At 41.0% G+C, this 24,291-nt stretch overlaps 2 protein-coding genes across 5 annotated transcripts in view; one reads left to right on the top strand and one right to left on the bottom strand.

The window, feature by feature from the left end:
- Window positions 1–18,234, bottom strand: part of chd1 (chromodomain helicase DNA binding protein 1) — a 39,580-nt gene extending 21,346 nt beyond the window's left edge. The window contains exons 1-18 of one of the 3 annotated variants that reach the window (XM_085926347.1): window positions 18,218–18,234; window positions 16,217–16,332; window positions 15,061–15,262; window positions 11,907–12,026; window positions 11,622–11,818; window positions 8,303–8,577; window positions 7,961–8,186; window positions 6,891–6,991; window positions 5,689–5,867; window positions 5,425–5,549; window positions 5,112–5,328; window positions 4,683–4,772; window positions 3,360–3,550; window positions 2,944–3,132; window positions 2,599–2,761; window positions 499–651; window positions 314–385; window positions 48–197 (exon numbers count right to left, since the gene is read on the bottom strand). In XM_085926347.1, coding sequence (XP_085782473.1) covers window positions 48–197; window positions 314–385; window positions 499–651; window positions 2,599–2,761; window positions 2,944–3,132; window positions 3,360–3,550; window positions 4,683–4,772; window positions 5,112–5,328; window positions 5,425–5,549; window positions 5,689–5,867; window positions 6,891–6,991; window positions 7,961–8,186; window positions 8,303–8,577; window positions 11,622–11,818; window positions 11,907–12,026; window positions 15,061–15,262; window positions 16,217–16,269 — 2,703 coding nt within the window. In that variant the 5' untranslated portion in view covers window positions 16,270–16,332; window positions 18,218–18,234. Of the gene's footprint in view, window positions 1–47; window positions 198–313; window positions 386–498; window positions 652–2,598; window positions 2,762–2,943; window positions 3,133–3,359; window positions 3,551–4,682; window positions 4,773–5,111; window positions 5,329–5,424; window positions 5,550–5,688; window positions 5,868–6,890; window positions 6,992–7,960; window positions 8,187–8,302; window positions 8,578–11,621; window positions 11,819–11,906; window positions 12,027–15,060; window positions 15,263–16,216; window positions 16,333–17,641; window positions 18,070–18,217 lie in introns of those variants that run through there. The other 2 variants (XM_085926345.1, XM_085926346.1) reach the window with 2 other exon arrangements.
- A 362-nt stretch (window positions 18,235–18,596) lies between these two features.
- The window catches only part of syk (spleen tyrosine kinase), a 32,528-nt gene continuing 26,833 nt past the window's right edge, over window positions 18,597–24,291 (top strand). The window contains exon 1 of one of the 2 annotated variants that reach the window (XM_085926421.1): window positions 18,597–18,856. The gene's annotated coding sequence lies outside the window, so the exon portion shown is untranslated. The remainder of the gene's footprint in view (window positions 18,857–24,291) is intronic. The other variant, XM_085926420.1, reaches the window with a different exon arrangement.

Here is a 24,291-nt window from a genome sequence, read left to right as displayed (position 1 = left end):
TGAGTATACTGATTAATCACACAGCCGTTATACACAGTTTTGCTTACTTGTCTCTTTTGTCCAATCCTGTGGGCTCTGGCCTGGGCTTGAAGATCATTTTGGGGGTTCCAGTCTGAGTCAAAGATGACGACTGTGTCAGCTGAAGCCAGATTGATTCCAAGCCCACCAGCGCGAGTCGATAACAGGAAACAGAAATCCTGGGGATACGTGTGGTGGGTGGATGGGATAAATGTTCATATTCATACATTAGATAACCATATTTACTCAGATGATCGACTACGCAAAATTCAATATTTGTATGAAAAAACGTTACCTCTGAACCATCTGCATTAAAATGATCCAATGCCTGCTTTCTCATTTCGCCCTTGATTGACCCATCCAATCGCTAAATGGATCAACAAAGAGAAAAATCCAATTGATGAAAAATAAAAAGCAGAGAAGTACATACTAATTAATGTGTGTGCAACACTTTTAATGGTCACTGAACTAAAATGACACCTGAAAGAGGAACTGCCGGCTCCTTAGGTAATCGGCAAGGATATCCAGCATCCGAACCATTTGGGAGAAGATAAGAACTCTGTGGCCTCGTTCTTTCAAACGAACCAGCAATTTGTCCAATAAAATCAGCTTCCCACTGCTGCGGATCAGTTGCTGAAAAGAAAGGATGAATAACAGCTATTGTCTCTCATTTTTGCAAATACTATAAAGTTTAAATACAACTTTTTTTTCCTTTCAAATTTCAAACTTAAAAAAAGAAGCGCCTTATTTACAGGATTGTTGGAGCTGACTTATTTGTATTCAACCCAGTAACATTTCATTGGCCTAGTAGTAAAGTGTCCGCCCTGAGACTGGAAGGTTGTGGGTTCAAACCCCGGCCGGGTCATACCGAAGACTATAAAAATGGAACCCATTGCCTCCCTGCTTGGCACTCAGCATTAAGGGTTGGAATTGGGGGGTTAGATCACCAAATGATTCCCGAGCGCGGCACCACTGCTGCTCACTGCTCCCCTCTCCCCCACGGGATGGATCAAAATCACATCGGGATGGATTAAATGCAGAGGACTTTCACCACACCCAGATGTGTGTGTGACGATGATCATTGGGACTTTGAACAGATTTGCCACTTCCACAGTGGCAACAAGTTGGCTTTGACAATCGCTAGCTGTAAAAGGAGGATGGATTTTGTCTACAAGTAATCAGCAGCTCTGTTATGATGTATTTGATTTGATTTATTTTTTAGAGTTTGGACACATTAGATCAACAATGATTGTAAACGGGTATATTTTAGTGTTAGGACTTGGCTGAAGTTTAAGTACTGAAAGTTTTATCATGTTTCTTGAAATGCCCTCAATCTGTCTGTAATGCGATGCATATTATACTAAATTACTGTATTTCCCTCACCAAAAGGCGCATTTAAAAGCCTTTAAATTTCTCCATAAACTTTAAGGTGAACTTTTTGTGAGGACCAAATTCAAAATTTGTAAGGTTGTTTTGTGTGGTTTCCGTAATATACAGGCAAACTATGAAGACCCGATGAACCAATCAGAGGACTATGTTTTACGTAGATCGGGGCAAAAAAAAAACAATCGAGGACTAGACGTAACACAGAGGAGAGGAGTACGTACCTCAGCCGCCATTGGTAAATAAATACTATCGTTGGTGCAAATCTGTAAGGTTGTTTTGTGTGGCTTCTGCAGGCACCCGATGAACCAATCAGAGGACACTACATTTTCCATAGATCGGGTGGTAAACCAATCAGAGCACTTCACGTAACACGTAAGAGTACGTACCTCTGCCGCCATCAATAAATAAATACTATCGTTTGTGCAAAGAAAACAGCATTAAGACCCTCTAAAATGGCATAGACAAAGAGACATGCTTACGAGGCTCTATTAGAGCTTTCTGGAAAGCCAGGATCATTGCTGAGGAGCAACGTGACAACGACGAGACAATGAGAGGGAACTTAAGATGTTTAATGGTGAACTTGCCCAACTGTTTAATTTAGATACAGAAGATGAGGACTTGAAGGGATTTGAGTATGAATACTGATTAACTGATTGACCGAAACATTATGTCCCAAAAGTGTTCTATTGGGTTTAGATCAGGTGATCGTCAATTCCTTCATCCTCCAGATACTGTCTGCATACTCTTGCCACATGATCCATGTCGTGGATCAGGAGGAACCCAGGACCTACTGCACCAGCATAGGGTCTGACCAAAAATTCTCAAATTAGCCATACATGCTTAATTAGCAAGTGGCTGACCAGGTCTTGCACTAACTGACCAGTGGTATGGCGAACCTATTAACATCGCACGCCCTTATTAATATTGGACAATTTCCCACAGCACAGCTGAATCTCTTTCATGGCACACCAGTGTGCCGTGGCACAGTGGTTGGGAAACACTGACCTAATCCATCTTCCTGTTGATACATTAAATTACCTAATGTGGTGGATTAGGTAATTGAAGTTACTATTGAAGGACTTTCCCCCACTCAGTAGGGCCTACTGCATCAGACAGCCCTAACTGGGAATGCCCAAAAACTAATGCCCTGAAGCATTCAATCCCTGCAAAAAAATGCAATACTAAAACTCAAACCTGTAATGCTTCAGCTCTGTTAAGGAATTCATGGTCCTCCGGAGGTTTGATCAGGTAACAGTGGTTACAGCACTTCTTCAACTCCATCATGATGTTCAGGAAACCTGATGTGCTACCTTTGATACCTTTACTCAGAGCCTTGTAATTCCTGGTCAGGATCCATCTACAGTCACAAGAGAGTATAGACAGACAAATGGAGAGGCGGACAATAAAAAAAATGAGATCATTTTAGAGCTCTGAATAAAAAAAAGCAATGTAACCATATAGACTCGATCGCACTTGGGAGGCCCAAATAAATGTAAATCTACAAAACGAGCAGGAAAAAATCTTGGATACGATCCTTACTTGTAATACTGTTTCTGGATAGCACTCATTTCCACTCTGAGAATCTGCTCCACTTTGGCTGGGAGAGATTTCTCCACATCTTTCTTGACTCTGCGTAGAAGAAAAGGTTCCAGCTCTTTGTGCAGACTGGTGTAGCCAGAATCCCGTCCTTTACCATGGTCCTCCTCAAACATTTCCCATGAGTGAAACCTTGAAAAATATAACATAACATCAATATACTTTATGGTCATTTTGTGCTGGCAGCAACAACAGCCCCACGTTTTTATATAATATGACGCCACAACATTGTTATGCCATGTCACCCATTTGACATTTAATTTTTTTTTTTAGGTAGAGTGAATTTATTTCTTTAGTATTTCCTGTGATAAAATTAGTATAACAAAAAGATTTATAATGTAACAAAAAACATGGCCTACTTTTCAGGCATAATGAAATGAAGCAGGGACCAGAGCTCTTTGAGGGAATTTTGCAGTGGTGTTCCTGTGATCAGGAGCCTGTGATTGGACTTAAAGTCAATCATAGTCTTGTAGAGGAGCGAGTCATCATTCTTCAGCCGATGTGCCTCGTCCACACCGATGAAAGCCCAGTTAACACTGCCCAAGAAAGACTGAAAAGACATGTCACATGTTTAGTTATACGGCTCACAAATTCTCAATGATAGAAGTTAGGGCTGGTCAATACGAGTTATGACCTTTGACCAAAATCTGAAGAACCCCCTCTGCCTCCCCTCCTCTTTCTCACTCCATCACAAAAATGTTATTTCCGAAAATTGATTTTTTTCTTCTTAAATAGAAATAAAAGGCAAGTGATATAACTGAAAATAAGTTTTGGTTTTTGAATTCCTTTTGAAATATAGGGTTTCTAATGCTTCTATTAATGTGTATCAACTTAAAAAAAAAACAATACAAGGAAAAACTTTTCTTTACAAATTGTGCAACATAACATAAAACTATTGGTCTGAGGAAATGTCCCATAAAATTATAACATTTAACTATTTAATAAGAACAAATAAACACAAATGTAGTCCACCGGATTGTACTTCCTGCGGAAACTCAGGCGAGCAGGTGCTCCACTAGCCATCAAGACAACATTCTACCGTGGCACCATTGAGAGCGTCCTCTCCAGTTGTATCGTTGTGTGGGGTGGTAGCTGCACTGAATACAACATGAAGGCCCTGCAGCGCATAGTGAGCACAGCCGGTAGGATTATTGGTGCTTCACTCCCCTCCGAGGGACATTTATACCTCCCGTCTCACCCGCAAGGAGACCATGATTGTTTGATCTGCTGCCCTCTGGGAAGAGATACAAGAGCCTGCACTCCCGCACCACCAGACTTACCAACAGCTTCATACCCCAGGCTGTTAGGATCCTGAATTCTCTCCCCCCTCGGCTGCATAACGTCCTGACCTTTTGGGCTGCGTTGGCTGCCTTGCACTACTCTCTCGCTATATTCTGAAGGTCTGCTGTATGCACGCTCAGTTTTTGCTCCTCTTATTTGTTTATTTAGTTTTATTTATTCGTCGCTCTTGTTTATTCATTCTATGTGCCTTCTTGATTTTACTTTTTGTGTTGTTTTTTTGGATGTTTTGTTATGTCTTGTCACCGTGGGATAGTGGGTAACGCAATTTCGATCTCTTTGTGTGTCTTGGCATGTGAAGTGATTGACAATAAAGCTGACTTTGACTTTTGACTTTGATATTAGGGATGGGTGAGCACTGATGCCAGGTATCAGGTACCAACCTTGTCCTTGAGAAGTATCTCATACGTAGTGAGGAGGATGTTGAATTTCAGCCTCTTAGAATGAACATGCATCCACTCGTGTGTCCTGATCTAGAATTGGAAAATAAAATAAATGAATTTCGTATTAAAATTGTCATAGTAAGACAGCATAGTAAAACGGTGTGTGGAGTCTATTTTTGGCATCTGAAGAAATTAGAAATTGAACTAATTCAGCTGTATAAAGACACCTGGATAAAAGCTAAATCGTTGTCCTTGTGTGTATCAGGGTATCTGGAAAATTCAAAGACACGGAATGTTTATAAACACAGATGCGATATTTAAAATATAAAATATAGTGTGTGTGTGTGTGTGTGTGTGTGTGTGTGTGTGTGTGTGTGTGCAACTGGCCATTGTGTGTTAGAGTGTAAGTGTAAAAGGACCCTATCTTACCATATTCCTGCTGCTTATGTCCCCAAGGTAAACGACAACATTCATCTTAGGGGCCCACAGTTGGATTTCTCTCTGCCACGAGGTTAATGTAGAGAGAGGTACAACCAACAAGAAGGGCCCGTATAGTTGGTGTTCGTTAAACATATAGTTGAGGAAAGAGATGGTCTGAATGGTCTTCCCAAGACCCATCTCATCAGCAAGGATGCAGCTGTTGCCTCTAGAAATTCAGAGAGACCAGAAGAAAACATTTACTATCATAGACTACTCTATGTAGGAGCTAGAGCTTACTGCATGGCACACTTGTGATTCTTACTTGCACCACGAATGTGCCATCCAATTTAAACTGTGCAACTGATAGTCTCTGAGTTCCAGTCCATCACCTCCTATATAATGTGGCTGCTTTTTCATTGGAACAAACCTTGGTCTCTGTTTCAACACCTACAAAAAATTGCAGCAGGTTAGAGTAACATAATCTACATTCTATTATAGTATATTAAACAGTGTAATAAATACTGCTTTTAATTGAATATACATATGGACAGAGATTATTTCATCTTGGCAGTATTCTTTGTTTTACCTTGCAATCTCTGAATGGAATGGACTTTGATTGGTTTCTGCTCATGTAATCATCAATACATTTCTGAAATTTCTTGGCAATCAGAGCTCCATCTTCCCAGCTACATTCAGAGTACGGCAATCCCTGCCACTTGCACAGATAGTCCGGGAAACCAGCTGCTGACTTTTGGTTAGAATGGCCTGTTCAATGATATTCAGACAGTGATGAAAATATCATTTATGACTGCTATGCAATAGCATTAAGGAGCTGTAACTGCACAGATGCAATTCTGGTGCAGTGGAGCCTCGGTTTTCGAACACAATCCATTCCAGAAGGCTGTTCGAGAAGTGAATCGTTCGAATTCCGAATCATATTTTCCCAATACAAATAATGGAAAAAAAAAAAATTCCGTTCCAAGACAAAAAACCTACGCCTTTTTAAGCATTTTTCCATTTGCGCATTTTTGTTCGATTGCGCAACTGCAGCTCACCGCGACCATGCAACCGCAGCGCGTCGCCGACCGCGCGAGTGCACCGCGCTGGTCCCATTAATGTGACAGAGCCGCCGCAGAAATTTAGAAAATATTTTTAAAGTCCTGATGTACTTTCCAAAATTTAAGTGGACATCAGTGCGCAGGGAGCTTAATTTTGTCCGATCGCACAACTGCAGCGCACCGCCGAACGCACAACTGTAGTGCGCCGCCGACCACGGAAATGCACCACGCTGGTCGCATTATTGTGACAGAGCAGTTGCTAAAATTTCGAAAATATTTTTAAAGTCCTAATGTACTTTCCAAAATTTAAGTGCACCTCAGTGCGCAGTGAGCTTCATTTGGTCCGATCGCGCAACCGCAGCATGCCAGCCGGGCGCTCACTGTCGCATTGCTTTAGGAGCGTCTTTGTTTTAGGATGGCTTTACTGCTCCCACTTGCTTCCTTTGGAGGCATGATTAGAGTTGATGCAATCCTTAGCGTAACGAGAACGTAATAACGAACGGAGTCAGTTGGCATACGGATCCTCTCGGCTCATCTCGCGAGGTTTGACAACCGAATCTCGTCAGACATCCGAAGCAAAAATTCAAATTTTTTGTTCAAATACCAATTTGTTTGAGAACCGGGACGCTCGAAAACCGAGGCTCCACTGTATTTTTTCATTCAGCTCATGAAACATGAAACTTCCACAACAACGTTACAAGCTCAAATTAAAAGAATATTGAAAACATACCTATGATCCTCTCCACAAGCTGGTACTGAGAGTGTAGGTCATTGATGAGCTCTTCCTGACAATTGAGATACTCAATGTCCTCAGGTGAAGCCGTCTTCAACCTGGTGAGAAGGTTTAAAAGTCATCATGAAATATGTAATAGCTAAACTATAATTCAAAATTAAGAAAAAACACCTGACTGGATTATCCTTGAAAACACTTGCACCGTTATCATTAGGTACAGTATTTCCTGCACTATAAGGCGCACTGGATTATAAGGCGCACCTTAATTTAGTTTTTTATTTTAGAAATGTTATCATATATAGGGCGCATCGGATTCAAAAGGCGCATAGAATAGAAGCTACTGCATCAAACTGGGGTTGACTAGGGTTGTGTTATGCATCCACTAGATGGAGCAATGCTAAAAGATCAACCCAGTCAATGAGGTTAAAAAAAAGTCCAACTCCCATTCCGTATGAAAGTGATACGGTTTGGCTTCTTACTTGGTCCAGCAACCCCACAGATTTTTTTATGGTCATAAACTTCCTTTAGTTTGAAAGAAAAAAGTGAGTGCGTGCGTTGATGTGTAATGAGTTGATTAGCTTGCTAGCTTTGGTGCCGGGTTTGTGTATGCGCAGCCAAAACTGCTGCGTTGAGGAGCTGTGGTCACTGTCTATTGTGCATGTGCGGTTCACTGTGATTGCCTCCTGACAGGCTTGCCTGCATCTCAATCAAGCAACGGGATGGATTCTAGCCCATAGTAAAAAAAATTTTTTTTTTTTTTAAATGTCCTGCGATCAACCAGTAGTAGCTTACTTCTGTGAGGCCCTTGACCATGGTTGCCGTAATGCAGAAAGCGATGAGACCTTGTAATTTACTGGTCGTACTGAAACATTTTGGCAGAGCGCTGTGTACAACCAGTATGGATCAACGAATTCATCAATTGATCCATATGTAAGGCGCTCTGCATTATAAGGCGCATTGTGGCTTTATGAGTAAATTATAAGCTTTTAAGTGCTCCCTGTAGTGCGGAAAATACGGTAAAAGTGTGGGATCAAATGAGGAATAAAGTTATAAACTGCACTTCTTACCATTTCTTTTTCTCTTGATCCTTCTTCTTAAAATTGTCCAGTTTCTTCATACCCCTAACATTTTGCGCCTTCAGGGTCTCTTCTGTTTCCCAAGTGTTGTGAATATGGGCCCAATTCTTCCATTTGATTAGATACTGGATTTCCCCCGCCTCCTTATTGGAATTAAAGTTGGCATTTGGGTCTCCATCCGCTTCTACAGCATATACTGTAGTCACACTCCCCACAGCTGTTAGATCCAAAAGCAAAAACATTTATTGACTGATTACATTTCACCAAAATGCCTAAAAGTGAGACATAATGAATTCCATTCTTTGAATGTGAAAAAGCCAACACTTTCCGTACCTCTTTTCCTTCCGATTCTGCTCTCCATCACTCTCTCAAGTGTTTCAAACTCATCTTCCTCAGGTTGAGGGACATCTTCACCAAGAACTTCCACAAGGTCATCTGAATCTGTTTTTAGCTCCTCATCTTCCTTATAGCTGATGTTGACGGTGGCCTGCCGCCGTGGACCAGCGGCGACAACCTTCTTGTAGTTATCATCCTCATCCTCAGAAGACGAACATTTCTGGACTTTCTTTTTCTGGGAGCTGCTCTTTTTGCCATTTCGAAAATTCATCCTGACAAAACACAAAAACAAAAGCTGACTTGACAAATCACTTTGAAGTAAATTAGACTACAAAAGAGAATTTGTGAGTGAAACCTCTAATGTTGAATTCCGCTAAAGTTGTCCAATCCGAAATTTGACGAACATTATTTGTAAGTGCTCCTTAGTGGTGCAAATAAATGCAAAGAAAACATAGCTGATACTATTAAAACAGTCGTATGCAAAGGTTTGGGCACCCTTGTTCATTTTCATGATTTTCCTTTATAAATCATTGGTTGTTCGGATAAGCAATTTCAGTTAAATATATCATATACCAGACAAACACAAGTGATATTTGAGAAGTGAAATTAAATTTAATGGACTTACAGAAAGTGTGCACTCATTACTTGAACAAAAATAGGTAGGTGGATAAATTTGGGCATTTGATCAGGGGTCCCCAAACTTTTGCATACGAGGACCATCCGTCTTAAATATAATTAATCTGTCTGTCTCCTCTGGGATAGTGCCAACAGCCTTTAAAACTGCTATCATTAAACCGCTACTTAAGCGACCAAATCTTGACCCGGACTGTCTCAGTAATTATTGGCCAGTTTCAAATATCCCATTCATAGCAAAACTTCTTGAAAAAGTAGTAGCGGAGCAGCTTATTGATTACATGGTCACTAATAATCGATTTGAATCTTTTCGGTATGGTTTTAGAGCTAATCATTCCACTGAGACAGCACTTGCTAAAGTGACGAATGATCTCCTCATAGCTATGGATTCAAACACTTCCTCGGTATTGTTACTACTCGTTCTTAGTGCTGCCTTCGACACTGTAGACTTCGATATTTTATTAGAGCATCTTAAAGGTTGTGTTGGTATTTCAGGGTCTGCACTATGCTGGTTTCACTCATATCTATCAGACAGGACACACCGAGTGGTCGATGGCAATGCGTCCTCTGAGCTCTATAAAGTTACGTACGTTTGGTGTCCCACAGGGATCGGTACTAGGACCAATTCTATTTAATATTTATATGATTCCGCTTGGGGACATAATACGTAAATATAATATTGGTTTTCAATGTTACGCGGATGACACCCAATTATATATGCAGTTATCAATGACAGATCCGCGGGTTTGTTGTAATCTTGAAGCGTGCCTCGCGGAGATCAAGCAATGCATGTCTCTCAACTTCTTTCGTCTTAACCCAGATAAAACTGAGATGTTGATGATTGGTCCAGCTCGTTATCAACATTTATTTAAGGAAACCACTATAACTATAGATAACCGTACTATCACTCAGAGTGATACTGTAACTAATCTCAGGGTAATATTTGACCAAATGCTCTCCTTTCAAATGCACATTAAGAATATAACCAGAATTGCGTTTTTTCACCTTCGGAATATTGCTAAGATTCGCCCAATCCTCTCGACCGGTGATGCGGAAATTATTATACATGCGTTTATCACGTCGCGCCTGGACTACTGTAATGCATTATTCTCTGGTCTTCCCAAGTCCAGTATCAAAAGTCTACAGTTAGTACAAAATGATGCTGCAAGGCTGCTCACACGGACAAGAAAACTTGATCACATTACCCCAATATTAGCCAATTTACACTGGCTCCCGGTCCATTTAAGATGTGATTTCAAGGTTCTTCTATTAACCTATAAATCATTGCATGGCTTAGCGCCTTCATATCTCGTCGACCTAGTTGTTCCTTATGTTCCGTCTCGTAACCTTTGTTCGCAAAACGCTAGTCTTTAAGTGACACCGAGGGCCAAGAAAATGTCTGCAGGGGTCTAGAGCATTTTCTATTCGGGCTCCAGAGCTCTGGAATGCCCTACCAATGGATATTAGAACTGGTACCTCAGTAGAAACATTGAAGACACGTTTAAAGACATGATATGGCTTTTAATTAACCTGTAGTGGCCGATTCAGCTGGAGTTTGTTTTTGCTCCCTCTCCCCGACCCCACTTCCCCCACCCCTCCCCGGCTGGGAGACATAGGTGACATTAGGTGACACCCAAGCTGACAGCAGCTATCTAGATTCTCGTGGACCAAATTCAGGATGAGGGAACTGCAGCGGATTACCCTCCTCGAAGACACTGCCAGTAGGATCGAGGGCTCCTCTGACAGCTCTTCGCTTTGGCCTGGACATCCTCTTTTTGATTTCCATATTATGTATTTTGTGTGTCCTTTTTGCATCCATTGCAGCCTGGTGATCCTGAAAGGGGGATCCTTCCATCTGTGGTCCCTTCTCACGGTTTCTCATTTTTCCCCTGGTAGGGTTTTATTGAGTTTTTTCTTGCCCTTTTGGGAGCTCAAGATCAGGGGATGCTTTGAGAATAATTGTCAATTGTTTGTCTATGTGAAGCCCTTTGAGACTGCTTGTGATTTAGGGCTATACAAATAAACTTGACTTGACTGTATTTATTACACTTTTGACCTCAATCTCTTCACTGACGTCAGCTGTAAATTATTCATTTCTGTTTTTCAAGTGTGTGCTATGTTCTATTATTTTATCTCAAGATTCTGCAAATTTGCTGTTAATAGCTAGTTGCTCTCCACCATAACATGGTTCTTGCCACACTGGTGAAAAAGGTAGTGCAAGTACACCTAAGCACTTATTAACACATATAGTACATTTTATATTAATGATTAGATTTAGCACTCCAACTCTTCACGTTTTGTCTTCTTGCTTGGTGTAATGCACTATTTGTTAGAAGTATACTGAGTTGTTACAAATCCAGTTTATGAAGACAGAATACAGTCAGTTTTTAAGACAAACATATTTATATTTGTATCTGGCTTTATTTTTCCATTCTTAGATGATTTGAAGATGCCCTGTCCAAAAGCACTTTTAAACACAATAATATTTATCGTAAATACATTTAATACATGTTTTATTGGTGTATCCATTTCATATTTTACCCTGGAATATATTATTTAAATATTTCCGTAATTTCCGATGGAAAAAATGGTTTCCAAATCCAAACTAATCCTTACCCAAAGATATGTTCAACCATGCAGGATGAACTGTAATACCAGTCGCAGTTGACAATAATCTACTTACTTAGTGGGAGGCTTTCTGTTTTTGGTTGTTTGACTAGGCTCATAGTCTGAAGCAGTTCCTTCACTATTGTTATCAGCAGATGAGTCTGATCCAGAACCACTTCCTGATCCAGAATCTGATCCAGAGTCCGAAGAGCCAGAATTTCTTCTCCTTTTGGATCCACTTGAGGAGTCTGAGTCATCACTACTTGATGAGTCCTGGAATAATTTAACAATAATTACAGATTTCTAATCAACTGCCAAATTCAGTTAATCAGATAATGCACACACAGTAACAGTGTATTACCTCATCGGATCCACTATTTGAGGAGCTTTGTCTCTGCTGTTGTTGCTGCTGCTGGAGTTGCTGTTTCCTGAGCATAGCAGATCGTTGAACCGCCAGGATACTTGGATTGGACTTCCAAAACTGCAATTAGTCAATGGAAAGGAAAGACAAACATTTAACAACACAGGCACATACCCAGTCAAAAAGGTAGACACAAGACAAGACCTGTGCACCACGAACAGCCCTGTCTAAGTAAATGGTCAAACCTTTTTCTAATTACCGTATTTTTCAGACTATAAGTCGTGGTTTTTTTCCCCATAGTTGGGGGGGGCGACTTATAAGTGAATTTTTTCACAAATTTTCAAGATTCAAAAATCCGCAATGTACCGTAATTTTCGGACTACAAGTCGCGTTTTTTGTCAGTTTGGGTGGGGGGCGACTTATATGTGATTTTTTTCACAAATTTTCAAAATTCAAAAATCCGCGATGTAGTGAAACCGCGATAAACGAACCGCGATGTAGCAAGGGATTACTGTCATTTGAACTGCAAGTGACGTCATCCGTGCCGCGCAGCGGTTGTTTACATAAAGGGCAAAGGATTCGATCACGGGATGACGACGATGACGAAGGGCCCCACGTACTACCGGCATCATTAGCGGCTTTGTTTGTAAGTGACACAGAGGACGAAGAGTTTGAAGGATTTAATGATTTGGAGTGACACAGAAGGTTAGAAAAACTATTACGGCTTTTACGCACGGCAGATCCTTCTTGACGGGAGCTCTCTTTCACCTCCGTGGATGGAAGTCGGGGGCCGGCGCTCGGCCGGGTGGCTGTCCGGGGACGGTGGGTGGGGCTTGGTCATGGCTTTTACGCACGCACGCTCCTATTCTATGGAGCTCTCTTCCACCTCCGTGGATGGAAGTCGGGGGCCGGCGCTCGGCCGGGTGGCTGTCCGGGGATGGTGGATGGGGCTCGGACATGGCTTTTACGCAGGCCTGCTCCTGTTCTATGGAGCTCTCTTCCACCTCCGGGGCTGGAAGTTCAGTAGTTGTTGGCTCGTCGAACTCTTGTTTTGTTAAATAAAGAGCCGTTTACCAAACCCACGTCTTTCCTGGTACTTTGTTAACGCTACAATACAGTTATATACGAGATCTCTGCAACGCACGCGCAGCGTTGTTGACATAAAGAACGTGGAATTTGATCGATGGATTTAATGATTTGGAGTGACACAGATGGTTTGATAATATTGTTTTAATATGATAGTTATTTGAAATATACTTTATATATCGTTATATGGGTCTGTGGAATAATTAGAAATACAACTTAAAACGGGTCCGACATCAGCATATGCGGCGCATACGCAGCATTGTTTACATAAAGCAAGATCGATGGATTTAATGAATTGGAGTGACACAGATGGTTTTATAAACGTGTTATTTCTAATACTTGAACGTTACGTCAGGCCCGTTCTCAGCTCCTCGTTTGTGTATATGTCTACAACTATTATGGCTTTTACACACGCCCGGTCCTTCTCGACGGGAGCTCTCTTTCACTTTCGTGGATGAAAGTCGGGGGCCGGCGCTCGGGTTGTTTACATAAGAGACAAAGGATTTGATCACGGGATGACGAAGATGACGAAGGGCCACACGTACTACCGGCATCATTAACGGCTTTGTTTGTAAGTCACACTGAGGACAAAGAGTTTGAAGGATTTAATGATTTGGAGTGACACAGAAGGTTTGAAAAACTATTATGGCTTTTACGCACGCTCGGTCCTTCTCGACGGGAGGTCTCTTTCACTTTCGTGGATGAAAGTCGGGGGCCGGCGCTCGGCCGGGTGGCTGTCCGGGGACGGTGGATGGGGCTCGGACATGGCTTTTACGCACACCCGGTCATACTCTACGGAGCTGTCTTATACCTCCGTGGATGGAAGTCGGGGGCCGGCGCTCGGCCGGGTGGCTGTCCGGGGACGGTGGATGCGGCTCGGACATGGCTTTTACGCACACCCGGTCCTATTTATGGAGCGCTCTTCCACCTCCGTGGCAGGATGTTCAGTAGTTGTTGGCTCGTTGAACTCTTGTTTTGTTAAATAAAGAGCTGTTTACCAAACCCACTTCTTTCTTGGTATTTTGTTAACGCTACAACATAGTTATCTACTAGATCGCTGCAGCCCACGCGCGCCGTTGTTGACATGAAGAACGAGGAATTTGATCGATGGATTTAATGATTTAGAGTGACACAGATAGTTTGATAATGTTGTTGTAATATGATAGTTATTTAAAATATAGTATATATACCGTTATATAGGTCTGTGGTATAATTAGAAATGCAATTTGCAACGGGTCCGACGTCAGCATATGCGGCACATAGGCTGCATATTTTACATAAAGCACGATCGATAGATTTAATGAATTGGAGCGACACATATGGTTTGATAATATTGTTACTATATGACAGTTATTTAAAATATACTTTATATATTGTTATATGGGTCTGTGAAATAATTAGAAATGCAAATCATGACGACTCCGAGGGCGAGCGTACTCTGCATTTTTTACCTAATAAACGATCGATGGATTTAATGATATGGAGTGACACAGATGGTTTGATAATGTTGTTGTAATATGATAGTTATTCGAAATATACTTTATATATCGTTATATGGATCTGTGGTATAATTAGAAATGCAAACAAATAAACAAATAGTCCGACGTCAGCATATGCGGCGTACTGCAGCATTGTTTACATAAAGCACATCAATGGATTTAATTAACTGGAGTGACACAGATGGTTTGATAAACGTGTTATTTATGTAATACTTACTTGAATAATATTACGTCAGGCCCGTTCTCAGCTCCTCGTTTGTGTATATGTTACGTTAGCATACCGTATCGTTTAGCCTGTTGTTGCTGGTTCATGTCTGATTTTGGTGTTGGATTTTGACAAATACATTCGCCCTAAAAGTGCGATTTATACTCCGGAGCGACTTATGTTTTTTTCACTTTATTGTGCATTTTATGGCTGGTGCGACTTATACTCCGGAGCGACTAATAGTCCGAAAATTACGGTAATAGTTAGGTTGTAACATGAAATGTGGACATTAAAATACACTTGACTTGTAATTGATTATACTTAAAAAAAACATACCTAATAGAGAATTAAAACAATAATGTACCTCAGCGCCATCAATGTTTGACTTGTTCGGAGGGTCAATCTTCTCCTTGGATTTTTCTTTCTCTGAATCCGACTGGCTGCCAGAGTCTGAGCCACTTCCTGAGTCGCTACTCCCTGACTGACTGCTACTGCTAGAGGTGCTTGAACTGGAACCTGATCCAGAATCAGATGCTGATCCAGAACCAGATTCATCATCAGAATTGCTATAAAATTGAAAAAGGAAAAAATGTTAAAACAAATGAAACTGTCATTTAAAGGAATAAAATTTGACATACCTTTTAAAATAATTGAAACAAAACCCTTTATTTCACAACTGTCTTGCAATAATTGTGATAGTTTATTGCAGTTTGTCAAACCTTTTTTCATTCACGACACACCTTTTCATTGGAAAAAATCTCGAGGCACACCAACAAAAATCTGTTAAAACGTAGCCACCTATATTAACAATAGTCATTCTTAGTAAAAGTGTCTTGAATAGGAATAAACTTAAAACATATTTATCATCATTTTTTTTTTTCAAATAAAAAGTGCACTTAAACAATAATATTTGGGAAAGATTTCACTGTTACAATATGAAAAGTTGCATGTACAAAATGTCAATCTCAGTAAATTTTGATCACTTAGTGTGAAACCTATGCATGTTTGGATGAACACAGAGCTGATATCCTGGTTAATTTGTTTTCAAAAAATCTTTTTAGACCCATTAGGTGAAATTGGATAATTTTCCACGGCACACCTGACGATCACTCACGGCACAGAGTGGTTGTCAAACACTGGTTTATTGTATTGCAAAGATGGTAGTTCACATTTTGAACATCAAAATATTTCTGTGCCTGAAGTCGGCGTCTTATGTGAATCATCAGCACACCTCACGTCGCCTTATTTTGGGCAACATCCTTTTTTAACTTTCTCCAAACTTGACCGCAAAATGGGTGTCTGTTGGTGACGGACGGGATGCCCTCCTCTACTGTCAACTGTGTAGAATAATCATACATTTTGAATCAAATTTGTCTTTTACCAGAGATGTCAAATATATAACACAATGGGTGTCCGTTGGTAAGGGAAGGAATGCCCACCTCTACTGTCATCCAAGTAGAATAATTATACATTTCGAATCAAATTATTCTTTTCCCAGCGATGTCAAATATATAATTTACCTTGATTCACCACTGCTGTTGCTTACAGTTTCCTCCTCATTGTGTCTTGCCATCCTGAAGTCTAGAATGCAGACTTCTCCCACAGTGCCTCCAATAGTATGTTCACCGTGGTTAAACTGGAATTTGAGATTAAAATTCACATCATATCATGCATTTTACCAAATTAAAAGGAAGTGTACTTTTATCAACAAACTCTTGTTTAGCACCATTGCTTTTTCAACTACATGTCAGGAATGAGTATTGAATATGTAGCTGAACCACAGAATTTGTTTAGATTTTCGAGGTAAATGATACACTTTTAATCAAAGCTCATCTATTTTTTATCTTTAGCGGACGGATTATATCGTAGTAGGCTACTCGACTACAAACTGCATAAACAGTTAAAATATGCACGTGTTCCTGTACCGCGAGCATAAAAGTCGGTTTGTACTAATATTTCATGTAACAACAGTACAGTAACAGTAGAACAAGAAATTACGGCGACGAGTATGTCGAGTACGGATACGGCATTAGCCACTATCACTATTTGCTCCTACGGGCTGGGGCCTATCAGGCCTTTGCAACAGCAGCGTGTTTACGTCTCAACAATAGCCCAAATGCGCTCGAAAACAAGAAAACTGTATAATTAAGTGCACTTAACAAAACCCGTGCAAAAGGCCTTCAGTCGCCCGACTCTCGTGACTGTTAGAGTTGGGTCGGTTTCAGACAGTTAACCAGTTGATGAGAGGAACAGTTCACCTTTATGCTAACCTGATAAACCGGCTAATGCCAGCGTCGGCTATTGGCGGGGGAAGTTGTGTATATAGGGATAACGCGCCAGACAGACTCTTCTAGATCTAAATTAAGAACTCAAAACTAAGTTTTTAAACACATATGACGCTTTTTAACTGTATAAATGCGGCCAACAATATACCCACGGAAAATGCCAATCATTTTTAACCTCACTTGCTCAGGTGACTAGCGTGTGTCTATAGACAACAGAATAACGTCGACACAACGCATAAAAATATTTGAAGTATTTCACACAAATGCAATAAATGTTTTTTAATGAAGTTACCGGTCGCTTGGTAAATAGGTTACAGTAGGATGCTAACGTAACTTAAGCGTGAGGCTAGTACGGAAGCTAACAAAATGACAAAACTTTGCGCTTCCTCTTCATAAGATTGCGCTGCAATATAATATAGTAATCACGAGTAATATCGAGGCTGTAGCAGCAAGTAGTGCTTTATGCGAATAGGTTTGTCAAGGTGATCGTTGGTGGAGTACTTAACAAATTATTTATTAGAAAGCCCACATGTACAAATTAGCTAACCCAACTTCGTCCTCTCCATCTTGTTTTCATCCGCAGCTCACTTCTCGCGACTTTACATCAACATGTAACGTAAGAATACGCTATCAATAAACTGTGGAATAAGTTATTCTTGCCTTGTTTTAGCTTAGCTCCTCTGATGAAACTGTTGTCAAAGTCCTCTTGCCGGGTGCACACTTTAATCCTTTTTATACCAACAACAATTAGTGAGATAACAGCTGTAGATAGCTAACGCTGTCTTGCGTTAGCTGGCTAGCTATCTCCCAGTTCGGGAGAGCAGCCCGTAGCGACCCAGTTCAGTGAAGCTTTTGGATTGCCGTTCCCTCCACACCTTTGGGGGGGGGAGAGAGGCAAAACCTCTTTGCGCCGAGCTGTGCGTTGAAGTTCCGTGCTTGATGGTCAATCCAGACAATAAAAAAGCAGGCATGTCATTCCAGGGTCTTCCGACAACCGGCCTCCACCATGACGCCGTAGGGTTCACTTCGCTAGGAAACCCCGGACAGTGACGTAACTACTGTGTGCAGCACAACAGTGAAACGGCAGAGAGCAACTGATTGTGGACTTCCTACCTAATTAATATATAGGCCACTGGCAGTTGGGTTCTACTAAACGGGTGAAACCAGTGAATTTGTTACATTATGAGGTTTATAAGTACAGGCACACAGGTGCTCTATTAAAAAGTGTGCACTTACTGGTCGGCCCCGACACTTTCTTCAGCATTGTGTCACTTCTCCCTAAGTATGTCTTTGTGTGTGTGTGTGTGTGTGTGTGTGTGTGTGTGTGTGTGTGTGTGTGTGTGTGTGTGTGTGTGTGTGTTATATATATATATATATATATATATATATATATATATATATATATATATATATATATATATATATATATATATATATATATATATATATATATATATATATATATATATATATATATATATATATATATATATATATATATATATATATATTGCTTTTTATGTAATGTGCACTGTCAAATTAAAAAGGTTTAATAATATCGCCATCTACAAGTTATTCTATGTACATTTAAACGCGCAGGGAAAAGTAGGTACTGTTAAGTGAAGATTTGAGGCCGCGGCTTCTGCAACAACATCATTGGTCGACCGAACAGCTCGTGTTTGTGCGTCTGGACCAATAGGAAGTGGGCGAGGAATCCAGAAGCTATGGGACGGAAGCATCGACAAGAGTCCCAGCACCAGTGATGGGATGCAACTGCTTATCTGCTCTATTTACATTACAGAGTAAGGCTGATCACGGACAAATGAATTCGTATTAAGATGATTGCCGACTGTTCCCAAATGTCGCCCAGGATACGTGAGTATGACCTCTATATTCTTATCCACATGTACAGTATAATACTGTTTATTTCAAAAGGCCTTCCACCAGATGTCATTCGTTTCCCACTTAGACGGGTCACATTGGACGCAGCAACGCGAGGCAAGTAAATATGACTGGAATAAAACGTGACAGAGAAGAAATGTTCATGACCAAAAGCTGTTCTGATTTTACAAATATGTAAAATGTGACACATTTTTGTTGATTGAGTACATCAATACAGACCGATTCAAGTAAGCTTTTGTAATTACTGTCTTGTCCTTTCCGATTTGTGTGAAGGTACGCAAAGCCTAATACACAGTCGATACTTTAAACACTAATATGTGTTTAATATTAAATAGCTTGCACGTACTTTAGATCACTTTTCCAACCAGTGTCTGTACTATATTGTGTGCTGTCAAAGACAAGGCGTGACAAAGATAAGGCGTAAATTATCCACTTACACTTAATTGGTAGAAAAAGAAACTAATTTACTACAATTTAACTTTCCTTATTTGTCTACGCCAGCAGCTAATAGTGACAGGCAGAAAAATTAAATCGAGTTATCAATAAACATGAGGCTTTCAAGTACCTTTGTGACACAAAGGTAGAGCAACTTGGGGTTCAGTATTAATATTATCTTAATTACATTTGTGTTATATATTATATATTGCATTTAAAATCCAATATATAATACTAATGTAATTAAGATAATAATAAATAAGAAGAAAGAAAAATCTTGTTTTCTACTTTAAATAAACATTTGCAGTGGACTGAGAATGGCAGATGGTGGAAGTGATAATGCAGAGTTGCTATAGGCTGATGCTAACCTGACAAATGGCGTAGGACTGGGAGGTCATGAATTGGGGAAAGTGCAGAATGTGCAATATGATTTAATTTTACAGTTAATTATAAGTCCACCTTTAACTCAAAAAGGTCCAAGCACCCTTGTTTACATCCAAAAAGTGAAAGCCAGATAAAAACATTCTTTTTCAGGGGAAGTAAAAATGAACAACTGGAATTATAGTCACATGCTCTCAGTAGTGGGAATTTGGCTTTGGTCAGAATAAGTGAGTGAGTGAGTGAGTGAGTGAGTGAGTGAGTGAGTGAGTGAGTGAGTGAGTGAGTGAGTGAGTGAGTGAGTGAGTGAGTGAGTGAGTGAGTGAGTGAGTGAGTGAGTGAGTGAGTGAGAGTTTATTTAGGATCAGTGACCCATCAGTCACATGACTGATAAATTGAGACCAAAATTCAGGTCCATTGCATTAGCAATTTCCTAATTGCATTAGCAATATCCCCCTTCTCGTCGACCTCTTTCCTCCTTGGAATGGTGTTAGCCACTTAAATCAATGCAGTCATTGTGTGCAATATGTTATGCCATTTGTGCAGTATATCGTTTATGTAACTAATTTTTAGAGCTAGAAATGAGCAGATTTTAAAACCAACAGTATTTTAATGTGTTTGCTTGTTTTTTTCCATGGTCTCAGTGTGAATGTCTGAATAAGTAGTCTTGTGTCAATATTGTGACTTTACTTCACTGTACCTCACCCCAACGTTTGCTCGGATAGGCTCCTGTCCATGACCAAAAAAACAATGAAGTGAACCTCAGGAACCTCTAAACCTTAATATCCAGGCAAAAATCACAGTTTAAGGGTGTATTCAGATATGACTGTTTGGTCCACTTTAAAAGGACTAGGTTTCGTTTGAACGCCTTTTGTGCAGGTGTGAATACACGCAAACGAATCCTGGTCCGGATTAAAGAACCGGTTCGGTTCCTAACGGACTCTGGTGCGGTTCGCTTCAGGTGTGAATACAAACAGCGTAGATCCGAACCAACTCCATGTTGTGCAGCATGTGGGTCAGGGCACGCAGACCGCATCGTCTCCTTTGGATTGCTGCGCGCTTTCGCCGACGCTGTTCCAAAATTTGAAACAGAGCGTTGCGAACCCTGCGTTGAATGAGCTGCTCTTGACACTGAAAATGATTTTACAGCTCTAATAACAGCACAAATATGCAGAGCGGGAATGCAGCACGTGGGACTCGCATGTTTTCCTCCATTTCCAGGTCTGTGCTCTGTGCCACCCGGGTCATTGCTGTCCAATGGGAGCACAGATCGTCACAAGCGTGGATGTGTTTACAAAATGTACTTCACTTGCAAAATGTAGTTAATTGGGAACTGCACCAAACGAAAGAAATTAGGTCCGCTTTTGGCCCGGACCAAACAAACGGACTAAAGGACTTGATCTGAATACACCCTAAAATGTCTTTTTTCATATAGATGAGACTTGGGATTATGTTTCTTTTATAGAACACCAATGACATTTAACAGAAACCCAAATTAGCACACAATTTGATAATGGTGCGAATATGTTGAAAAACAGCCTTATTGTGATGTTTTGTTGACATCAAACAAATAAATCTGTAGGTTCCCAAGAACACGGTTTTAATATATCCAGCACGCAACTTCACATACACCGACGGCCATTAAATATCCCCCTTCTCGTCGACCCAAAAACTCTTAACATTTCCCATACTCGCGATAATTAACTGTGCGTGTACTTCAGGTACCATAGAAATTTCCATACATTACATCTCCCCCTTTTAAAGTCATGACATGCTTTCAGTACAGACCGTATAACAAAAATCCCTCGACTTACTCCATGCATCAAAATCAATCCTATTACTTATGTTGAGTTTACATCCAGAGCAGATAAATGTAACTATTTTCTTTTCATATTCTGGAAAAATGTTTCAAAACATATTTTCAATCATTCATTGTACAACCAGTTCTGAACATTTTTTTTCTTTTTTTTTTTTTTCCAACATCAACAACGTTCTCATAAATCCAGTCTGTTGGCTGGTTTACTCACTCTTCCTGAACAAGTGATGGTGACTGTCTCTCGAGTGGGTGAAACTGATGATCCAGTGGCAGGTGTCTCTACCTGGCTGGGATTCATACTTACATTTGTCCCAAAGTCACCAGTCCCTTCAGCTGTGAATTGTTGTTGTTGTTACGCAGAGATAATGTAGGTGCTTTCTGTAGATGACGTCTGTTCCATCTATACTGTCCTCCATCAGTAGACTCCACCAAGGAGGACCTTGGAGTAGAACTGACTTGTACCACCGTACCATGGGTTGTCCATTGTCTCTCATCATCCAGTTTCATGAGGACCTTGTCCCCTGGACTCAGCTGCGTAAGATTCCTCACTCCATTCCTGCGGTTGTAGTAATAAGCTTGCATTTGCTTAGCAGCTGCATCCCTTCGTCGAACTTTGTCTTTGTCCGGCCATCCTGGATCTAGGTTCTTGGACAAGGTTGGGACAGTTGTTCTGATCTTTCGACCCATCAACAGCTTGGCAGGACTCACTCCTGTGGATAATGATGGTGTAGCTCTGTATGTCATCAAGGTCAGGAGAGGATCTTCCTGTTTAAGAATAGCTTTTGCTACCTGCACAGTTCTCTCTGCCTGTCCATTACGTTGAGCATAATGTGGACTAGATGTCAAATGGATAAAGTCATGTTCTTTACTGAACTGCTTGAACTCCTCTGACACTAATTGACGTCCATCATCGCTGAATAATACTTCTGGATTACCATAGCATGCAAATATGGCTTTCATCTTACCAATGACTTGCTTGCTTGTGATCAACGGCACATGTAAAATCTCAATGTGCCTTGAATAGTAGTCAGTCACAACCGAATATGACTCCTTCCTATGCTCACACAGATTGTTAGGATACGGATTTTAGCTATTGATCTGACTCCAAATTGCGATCAACACTTAACACAAGTTTCTATGTCCCAATCCACACACTGGCGCACCTAACAATTTTGCGAGTTCGTTCTGTCAAAGAGAAGACCAGTAGATCAATCAGACCAAATTTACCAATTGTTTATTCCTAACAAAGCGCACTAATACAGGCCTGGGTCCCGGGTCCCTCACACTAAAACTCGTGCGTTTTTGTGACCACCAAAAGACGACACATTCTTCCGGGTTGCCCAGTTTTAAAGAAACACAATATGAATATTAAAGCATGCAAAATATTGTGCGATGATTGGTCGATGGTCATCTCCTCCCCGTCGAGGTGTCATCACTCTGGTCAGGGGGTTGGGTTTTTCCTCTCGAAGCCCAACCACCTGGACGTGGTGTTGTTCTTTGTTCTCGTTCCTCACCGACCTTGAGGTGTTATCGTCCGGTACTCCCTTCGTCCCGTACCATCCCGTACTCCCTGTCTGGTACTCCCTTCCTGGGCCTCCCTGTTCCACAACTCTTAGAAGAAAACAAGTTCATGCAGTGTGCCTGCACATTCCTCACCCCCCACCAATCCACACAAGCACTCCAATACTAGATATTATATTGATATGATTATATGTTTCACACAACCTTAAAAAATATGTTTGCAAACCGCTGAAAGCACATTTCCCTTTATTCCCTCTCATGACCTCATTTATGAGGTCATCACCCGCTACTCTAGCAAATAGCTACCAGCGCGCTATCGGTCCTTCCTTCCTCCCGCGGCTCATGTTGAGCCACCAGGGTATATTGGCCCATCGGTGGCAACGGGCCAACGGTTTTCTCGATCAACCGGACAGTGAGTGATCTAATACATGGAACACAACAACAACCGCATAACATCATAATTGTAGTAAAAATAGCCACAGCAACAAGCACAGACATGATGAGCCCTTTCCAGTTTCCGAACAATTTCATTCAATCAAACCAAATATCGGTGTGTACACCTGAATGATCTTTCATCTTTTTATTCAGTGTTCTTAATCCTTCCAACGCCTTGGTCAGTCGTCCCCCTGGTGCCGTGTTGTTTGGGATGAAAGTACAACATGCATCACCAAACGTTCCACAAACACCATGTTCCTTAGCCAATAGCATTTCCAACGCAATTCTATTTTGGAACGCCATTAATGACGTTACGGCCAATTGTTCATGAACTGCGGCAAATGATTCAGCTGTATAATTACACAGTCGTTGGACATTGTAATGAACGTAATTAATACGGTCTACATTTTTATTGGGGGTGATCCATAGGAAGATACTTTCGAATCCCGAGGCCACTTGATTAACAAGTTCATACTCATCTGGTACACCTCGGGGCACTCCTATAGCGTCAATATATGTTGGATCGTCGTCACTCAACCACGGGGGCAAAACGTCTCTTTTGGCTCGCTTCAGGAGCTCCGCCAATGGGGACTCCAAGTCCCAATTGAGATTCTGTATTTCAATGGGGACAACCACCACAGGCATTATCAAAGACACAAGGGCACAGATACCTGATGCATTCTTTGGCAAGCGATCATATAATTTGTCTTCACCACACCACAACCAGATGTCTGCACGAGAGAGAGGAGAGGTTACAGTCAGTGACAAATTGAATTTGCACCATGTGGAATCTATTGTCCCAATACTTATGCCGGTCCCCTTT

The sequence above is a fragment of the Syngnathus leptorhynchus genome, chromosome 12 (assembly GCF_054491065.1).
Source record: "Syngnathus leptorhynchus isolate UIUO chromosome 12, UIUO_Slep, whole genome shotgun sequence".
Classification (NCBI taxonomy): Eukaryota; Metazoa; Chordata; class Actinopteri; order Syngnathiformes; family Syngnathidae; genus Syngnathus; species Syngnathus leptorhynchus.
The sequence above is the reverse complement of the archived record's forward strand: the minus strand, read 5'-3'. Positions and strand labels throughout refer to the sequence as shown.